Source organism: Rhipicephalus microplus, chromosome 4, assembly GCF_043290135.1.
Source record: "Rhipicephalus microplus isolate Deutch F79 chromosome 4, USDA_Rmic, whole genome shotgun sequence".
In the NCBI taxonomy this organism is placed as follows: Eukaryota; Metazoa; Arthropoda; class Arachnida; order Ixodida; family Ixodidae; genus Rhipicephalus; species Rhipicephalus microplus.
This window is the reverse complement of record NC_134703.1, coordinates 32,921,184-32,930,106: the sequence shown is the minus strand read 5'-3', so window position 1 is coordinate 32,930,106 and position 8,923 is coordinate 32,921,184. Positions and strand designations below refer to the sequence as shown.

General features: G+C 46.4%; 1 protein-coding gene across 1 annotated transcript; it reads right to left on the bottom strand.

Moving 5' to 3' along the window:
- Positions 1–5,777: 5,777 nt before the first annotated feature.
- On the bottom strand, positions 5,778–8,582 carry LOC142813878 (uncharacterized). Its single transcript, XM_075891836.1, has 3 exons — positions 8,394–8,582; positions 7,608–7,695; positions 5,778–6,006 (listed from the first exon to the last, which is right to left on the bottom strand). Exons 1-3 carry the CDS (start codon positions 8,505–8,507, stop codon positions 5,840–5,842), a joined length of 369 nt encoding a protein of 122 aa, XP_075747951.1. The 5' UTR covers positions 8,508–8,582; the 3' UTR covers positions 5,778–5,839.
- Positions 8,583–8,923: the final 341 nt, after the last annotated feature.

The window sequence follows — 8,923 nt, the reverse complement described above, 5'->3', positions numbered from 1 at the left end:
TTCATGGCTGAAACCCCGGGGCGATCTCCGCCTATATAGTATACTCCGGAAAAAACAGATACCATTTATACTCCACGCAGTGACGTCATAACGCGAAACGTTGCGTGCCTGCGTCACGCTCACATATACTTCAACTTCTTCAACATACTGAATGCACTGCCACTTCGGCAAAAAAACGGGAACAGCGAAAAGCATGGCTTTCGTCCCAGTTTGAACACCGACATTCCTTGCCTGCCGTTTTGGTGAATGTCTGCTTTCAGCCGACGTCACCAAATCGCTTGAATCTTGGTCTGGCTGGCGCTATCACACCACGTGTGCTCTCCGACTTCCAGACGTGACTGGCAGATGGTAAGTAAGCACTTGCCGCGTTACAACGTCAACCGGAGCAAGATCCTAGCGCACTATGCATGAGAACGGCAGAAAGAACAAATAGCGTAAAATAATTATGTTCGAGATTGACCGGGCCGAAAGCCACGCTTTCCGCTGTTCGGATTTCTTTACATAGCCTCCCGAAAATCTCGGGCCACTATTCCATCTACTTCTATGAGCGTGGCCTGGGAACTTTTTGCTCCCTCGTACGTGGGATACGTACTGCAAATCGCAGTGGCGTCAGTTCCGTGCGTTGTTCTTCGTGGTGTTTGCGGAGCTTTACTCCTTCAATAGCTGCACCATGTGGTATGCGGAGGCATCGCAAAGGCTCGTGTTTTCTTCACGGCTTAAAGGGGCCCTGAAATGCTTTTTCAAGTAACCATGGAATTCACTGGTTTCTGGCCTCACGAATTCAACGCCGCAAAAATTTTAAGAATCCGTCCAGTGCGAGTGGAGTTACAAAGATTTGTCGCATGCTGCAATTGCATTCTCTCTTCTTTCGTCCTGACGAAAGCGCTAGAAGCTATGCAGGGAGGGATGGCAGGGCCACAGAAAAACATCAGACGTGCCTCATGGCCTTGAGCACTTTCTTTCTTCTTTTTTTTTTTTCTTCGAATGGGCCGCTTTCTCGGTGTGATCGCGCGCGCACACGTGGGCGAGTCGCGGCCTCCCGCGGCGATCTCTGTAACGAGCGAGCACGCCATGTTCAAATCAGCGAATGGCTGATAGATGGGTAATTCACGTGCGATTTTTGGGCGTATTCCGCCATTTTTCGAGAGAAGCAATTTTTAGCTGACTGATAATTTATTGTGAATTCCAGGCCACGTACTCTGCTATGACATTTGGCTCACGTGTTGTCTGGAGCCTCTACTACCGATCGGCAGCGTTTTCTGGCCATGCTCAAAAAAGTGTTGCAGGGCCCCTTTAATTTTTTTGGACATTCCCTGCCACGAAATTCGTCTTGCTTACGCCAGTTTACCCCGCCGCAGAGCATTTACGTTTGTGAAGATAGTACACAATTCGCCTATTTCTCATTATTCTCGGTTCCATCAGTGGCTTAATATGTGACATCACTCAGCGCACGGGTTTCTAGCATTTCGCTTCCATCAAAATGCGAAAGCCGCCACCGGGATCGAACCCACGACCTTCGGATCAACAGCTAAGCACCGCAACTATTCATCAACAACTTACACTCGGCCTTCTAAGAGAAAGGAATTCGGCAGATCCCACGTACGCTAGGAATCGACGTTATGCGAAGCAGGCGGAGGGAAGGTAACTGTGTTGTAAATTTTTAGTGAGTGACTCGTTATGAAATCATGCTAAACATATGTAGAAATGTTGCACGCACAGACATATGTTGAACAGTTGCAGATGTTTATATAACTAGTTGTTTGCCCTTGCACAACGATGCCAACGGAAACACGAGTATTAGCAACACCAGAAGCGATAAGCTGTTATGAAGCGTTGGTGCTTGCGAGGATGGCAGCCCTGGACACTGCTACATAAATCAACTTCAGCGCGTGGCACTTAACTACAATGGACGTCAACACGACGTGACGGCAGTATCACAGGAGTAGATGTGTAATGTTTATAAAATTGGATAGTCAGCATTGCAACCACGACTGACGTTTCACGAACATAGGGTCTGTTAGAAAAGTAGTTCCCATACCTTGCGTCCATGGCTCTGTGGTAGAATGCTTGATGACCACGCAAAATGCTGGGGTTTAATTGCTGCTGGGACTCTGACACTTGTTTTTTGCATTCGTGTGTGTTCTATCACCTTTGGCACATATCCGCATAAAGTGTTTGACAACGTACGTGAAAGAGAGAAAGAGAGAGATTGACTTTATTTAAACATATCCTGAGGAGGCTGAGAAAGGGCCATTCCGACCCTTAATTCAACCTGGAGGCTATGCCCAGGATGGCGCTGGCAGCAGAAGGCTTGTAGCGATGTCCCAGGCCCTCGGGACCACCTGTAGTTACTGCTTGTATTCCTTGCTCTTGAGGACTTCCTGCCAAGCCTCTTGGGTATTCAGTTGTGCTGCGCTGTGGGTAGGGCACAGACAACGTACGTGACGGATTGTCGCATTATTCTGCCTTGACCAGCATGTCATATTCGTCAAACCATCTTAGCCTCACATATTAATTTTGGTTCACGCGAAGTTAAGGGGGTGATCACGAGGGCACCCAGACAAAAGCGGCTAGTTAGATATTTAAATAGATTCGTAGATAGACGCCAAAAGTGCTTGCGGTGCGCAAAGAAATGCTTCGCATTTCAAATCGAGTATTTGTGGAGTATTTCTGCCAGGCAACCATTCTTCAACCGGCACGCTCACGTGTCCTTTTTCAAAAACTAAGCTCTCGCCCTTCTTGTATCAAAAAATGCTATGTCACGTTGATAAGGCGCACGCAATTCATGAGAAGAAAGTGCCGGGACCACGCCGATGGCAGTCATATAGCTCAATACGTGAGGTAGTTGACGAGACGCTGCACGGGTACACTCAGAAGAGTTGGCAACGTCAATATCCGCCGAAACCGCGCTGTCCGCGCCGATCGGTCCTGAATCATTTTTACGGGCAGATGCTGCCGGATCTTCTCGCTGTGAACCAATCAGAGCACGTGTTACCAATTCGAAAAATGGCGGGTATACGTTGGACGCGCCCATCATATCACTGACGTACAAGTCTGTTGCGACATGGAACTTTTTCGTAAGCCCCGCCGCGGTGGTCTAGTGGCTAAGGTACTCGGCTGCTGACCCGCAGGTCGCGGGTTCAAATCCCGGCTGCGGCGGCTGCATTTCCGATGGAGGCGGAAATGTCGTAGGCCCGTGTGCTCAGATTTGGGTGCACGTTAAAGAACCCCAGGTGGTCGAAATTTCCGGAGCCCTCCACTACGGCATCTCTCATAATCATATGGTGGTTTTGGGACGTTAAACTCCACAAATCAATCGAACTTTTTCGTAAGTACCCCATTCTTTTCGACACGCCACGTGAGGCACAAGGACTGTTGTCACGAGCAGCACTCTGCCACAAGTTGCTATTTTGTGTGCGTTATACTCCGCGTCGCGATACGAAGGAAGGGTTATCAGGGTTCTCGGCGTGACCACGCTTCTCGACATCTTGAAGAGCAGGACGAACGCACTACCGCCGCTGCCGTCTATCTCCCTTGGCGAACATCACTTCCTGCTCGTGGCATGGCCGTAAGCCGCTTGCCACCAGGTCCATGCGTCAACTACTGCAGAAAAAGCTCTACGTGAGTTGTGTGCCGCGGTGTACTGTGTGTGCTGTACAACCACTGTCCGCACGAATATTCGTGATAACATTTGTATGCTTGTCCGCCAGGTGGCGTGGTCATAGTATAGACATGGTAACGTTTTTCGGAGGCGCGGTGTGGAAGCAGTGTGAAGGCCCAACCACATGCGTGCGATTTTCGAGGGACGGCGACGGGCGACAGGATTTTCCGTCGCAGAAGCCCATCTATCGCTTGTTGCGTCGCGCGTTTCTGGAAAACTGGAAGATCACTTGTCGCCCGGAACTGATCAGTGGGACGACTTCCGGCAAAATGGTGGCTTCCCAGAATTTCGGTTCGGTTGAAATTAACTCTTTATGCGTGTTATCCATTTGTACTTGAGGGAATGCAAAGTATAGACAATGTTTGCAGTGAGTGAAGAAGCGGCCGTATTTTGTCTCGTTATCAATGGTTTGTTTCGATGCTTCGTTGGTAGCTTGCTGCAATGTCAAATCATCATGCAAAGTGCCTCGTAGCCGTCATAGCGTACGTTTATGAGCACCCCGAGAGGTGAAAAGAGATAGTACTGTCGTGGGTAAACAAAAGATTGCGAAAAAAAAGCCGCGAAATGCTTTTATGACATTCTTATGCCACAAAATACAGTAATAAATTTGGCATGTTTTCATCGATCTACCTTTAAACTTCTTATCGCTGCCCCGCCGCGCTGGTCTATAGTGGCTAAGGTACTCGGCTGCTGACCCGCAGGTCGCGGGTTCGAATTCCGGCTGCGGCGGTTGCATTTCCGATGGAGGCGGAAATGTTGTAGGCTTGTGTACTCAGATTTGGGTGTACGTTAAAGAACCCCAGGTAATCCAAAGTTCCGGAGCCCTCCACTACGGCGTCTCTCATAATCATATGGTGGTTTGGGGACGTTAAACTCCACATATCAATCAAAAACTTCTTATCGCTATTAATCAGTATGCAAGCAATAGTTTCTATCTAGCAACAGTGACATTTTGTCGCCAACATGTGTTGCAACCATGGCAGTGCGACAACATGACGCAGCTCGTTTGTCGCTGTCGCTCGTCGCCGTCGCTCACAAATCTCGTGCATACGGCTGCAACTTGATCGTCTATCTAAATTTGAGCCGCGCGCTATACACAGGGGATTCCCCAATTCGAACGAGCCTTTATGGTTCCTGCGTTCATCACTCAGATCGCTGGGCATAAGAGGATGACGCTGCGCTTTGTCGTCAATGACTTCGCTTTCAGCTGCGCCATTGATCTGTGCCTTTACGCTGGAGCGCTATGCAAACGAAGAGAGTGCACAAGTAGCCATGAATAATGCGTTTCGCGACATGGACATGATACAAAGAGCACAATTTTAGACTTTCTCGCTGCGCATATGCGTGAAAGACTTTCTCGTATCCTCATAGATGGAACCTGTGCAGTGTAGTAATCGGTATATAACGTGGAGCTATATAGTGTCGGCTGTGCATGTTCGCGTGCCTACTTTCACTTTCTAGCATCTACGCGATAAAGCACGGCGCCTCTTCTGTATCCGGTAAGCTTTCAAAACAAGTACCGCTCCCTGTACCTCTATTTGTTAAGATGATAGCCTTGAATGTCTCATAAAACACGAAAATTTACCATCGACGTCATTGGCCCGCAGCTGTCGGCGTCAACATCAGTCATGTAAAAAAAAATCACCACGTGATGACCACCATATGATGTCATAATGACGTCCAAGACCACGAGAATTTGTGCACAACCTCAAGTCAAATGACGATGCCATTGCATGACATCGTCACTCGGTGAAACGTGGGCTGATCTCCGAGGCGGTGCGGAACAAGCACGCCTCAGCTGTAGAAAGCTTGCTATGTCCCCAATCCTGGAGAACCACCTCAGGTGGTTTAGCGCGGTCTCCAGGATCTACAGGAAAGCTTTCGGAGGATGGTGGGCGAGGATAAATGAATCGACTGAAGAGTAAAAGAAGACCGCTTTCACCTTCTGGTGGTCTTAGGCGAAAGCATACCGGACCCTGCGAGTTTTTCTTTAGAATGTCATTTCGCCATGCTCCACGAAAAAGTGTGGCCAATTGCCGTTACGATGGACAGTGCTGGGTATGCCTGTGTGCACCTGCCAAGCGGGCAGAGCTCCAGCATTGTCAATTTAACAGAGTTTCTTTTTTCTTAATCATGCGTTTATTTCAAGCATAGGGAAGTACCAGTGTGCTCCTTTATTCATACAGTCCTCTGGGCGTCCCAAATCCTCGCTTCGCTCCAAGCCGGATCGGAGCGGCGTCCAAACCTCAAGCGCAGACTGGGCGTATAGCCGGCCTTGCGTTCCTTGGCGTGGCCGGAACCTTCCTGCTCGCCTTTGCCCATCAGCTCGTACAAGTCCCGAATATCTGCGATCAGGACATATGGTACATGCAGTTTGTGCCAAAAGTTCTGAACTAATGCTTGTGTAACCGGACCCGCCATATGTTACTGTTTACTGTGACGTCTTCAGAGCTTGCGATCCTCGAAAGCATCGAGCACTACAGGACTTATGACAATTAGGAATTTTATGAAAGACTTCTTTAATGCTTAACATCGTAGTTGATTATGCATTTCTCAAAGTTCCTAGTGGTGACTATTCGTAATTCCCGGAATATTTATGAGGGAGTGGAAAAAGTTTTGAGCATAACCATTCTCAGTTAGGTTTATCATGGTTGTCATTTATCCGCAACATGCTCATCTGCGGTCATTTTCTTCGATAAACTTTTTTAAGATTACTCTTTTTCCATATTTTATGGCTCTCACATCGTTTCTAACATTTATTCAATGCGGTACAAGTATATTGTGCTCCTCCTTTTAGGTGTCAATAAAACATGAGACAGCATGCTCTTTTAACGCAGAAGAATATATTAAATGCATCGTCAAGCGATGCGAACTCTCTGTCGTGGTTCAAAACGCCATCGACCATTCAGGATCAGAATTCATTGATAGAGATTTATTTCACTTTGCGTACAAATGTGTGCCCTGTAACAAGTACACAAAATGAGTACAATATAGTAATACTATTCTACGAAAAAAAAAACGCTGCGTAGTTGGGTGAGTTAATAGAACACCAATATAGCAATAAAACGCCGAAAGTATAATGTGCATTTTCATAGAGTTAATATCTTGGTGTTTCATAGTCTCGATGTCTTTTTTTTTTCCTTGATAGCGCATGTATATACTACTTTCTGTAAGCAATATCCCTCCCAGCGACTTATGGATGTTCGCAGTCCGTACATATTTGTATTTCGTTTTATTTAAAAATAAAAAAATAAAAAATATTGTTACATATACTTTTCGTTACAAGCTCTGCCATATTGTGTGATTTGTTTTTTTTTTCATGAATGTTGTTTCCTACACTGTGATGTAGAGCATGCAAAGACGTCATTGCCTGCGAAGTACCTTTGTCCACATCCGTTTTAGCTAACGCAATGAACTAAAATTCAGTGTTATAATATTTTATATATATAACGGTATTTCAAAGAATAGCATACCGAACTACAAATTGTCATCGAGAAAATTTTCATCGACAATATCGAAAGATTGTAGAACAGTATCTTCAAGAACAACGGAGGACGTATATCAATAGCTGATTCAATTGTGCTCTAGTCCCGATATGAATGCGTGACGCCTCGAAGGCTGCAGCAACCATGATGTTGTTTCAGCATTTCTGTGCATTACACCAAAGACTAGGCCTTGTGTCAGAGAAATACTAACGAGGGCGAGCTGACAGTTTTGGATAATCAATAAGTGTATGCACGGTGTACACTATTAATCCCTCATTGGCATTTACATTCAGTCTGCGTTGCTTAGAGAACCGGAGTTGCAGAATGGAGCGGCGCTCACCATTCTGTGTTTTTGTACGACTGACACAATCCGTAGCTTTCTACGTCATGCATTGAACAAACTAAACGGGGCAATTATACGTATTGAGTATTGTCACTGAAAAGACTGCACACATTCGCACCTTTGTAGTCTGGAAAGGCAAGCGCTGCTTGTAGCAGGAGCAGAAGCACCAAACAACGGGTGATGGCAGGGCTCGGCATCTCGTCTCTCTATAGGAAAAAGACGCACCGATGAAGTCCCATTCAATCATTCAAAATGCACTGAATACAAATAAATACGAATTTCACTCTTGCACTCTTGAAGCGCTTGCCCACAAGCAACGAGCTCATGAGAATGGTGTTTGTTACACCCTACAAATTTCTTGTTTGCCTATTTTCAATCCTAACAAGACGGCCAGGCTCAAAAGATTTTCATTCTCTTTAATCATTTCCAAATGTGTTGTGTCTGCCCACTTGTAAAGCGTTTCGAAATACGCCGTATCTTCTCACTAGCAGTGCGCATGAAATTTAGTAACACGTTAGCGGAAACAGCAAAACGTAAAATGGTGATTTTAGCGCTGAAAAAGACGAAAACATCTGAACGACGGGACGGGCGATGTCTCTATCATAGTGTTTAGCGCTTGTCCTGTGTCTCACATATGTTTTTGTTTTTTTTAGAGTTAAAATCGGCATTTTGTGCAATCACCAGCTCACCGAACAATTTCTTATTCAGCAAAATATATTTTTTTTCTCTTACGTACATTGCATTCTTGGACCACTCACTTTAACAGCAAACGCTTATTTCGACGTTTCATGACGGCCCATATCTTGAGAGAAGTTTTAACGTGCTAAATATGACGCGCATTTTCTACGCGGGTTTTGCATGTTTCCGTCATGGCGGCAAAGAGGAAACGAGAAACCGATCTCACCTCGTGGCTTCGGTGACAACTGGCAGTTGATGGGGCACTGCTCACGGTGACTGCCCTGAGGGACTCCTTATATCTTCCAGCCTGGCCGAGCTCAGATTCGTGGTGCCGCAGCATTGATTGCTGCACCGGGATAATCAGTCGGCGCCAGCGTGGGCACCTTGTTTGATCAGGCCCAACCCGGTCTCTCTCTGTGTGGCAGTAAAACAGGCGAGAACGAAGCTTTGATCTGTCCAGACTATGTGTACGTTTCTCTCTTCTCTACGTGTGAATACGACGGTGAGCGATGCGCCGGGCATGAACCGCCCGTCTGCTCGAGCAATGCAAATGATCGTTACTACGCGCAATTCTTGCTACTGTTTGTGTAGTCTATGATCATATGTGGCAACGTGGTTGTGTTGCAAAAGGTCGATGTAACAAAACTCCCGAGACCAACAAACACTGAAGCTAATTAAAGCATAGGCGACAATGACGGTTTCTTTAAGTGGAGTGTAATTATTTCGACCTTAATTGAAAGAAATTGAAGTGGACGA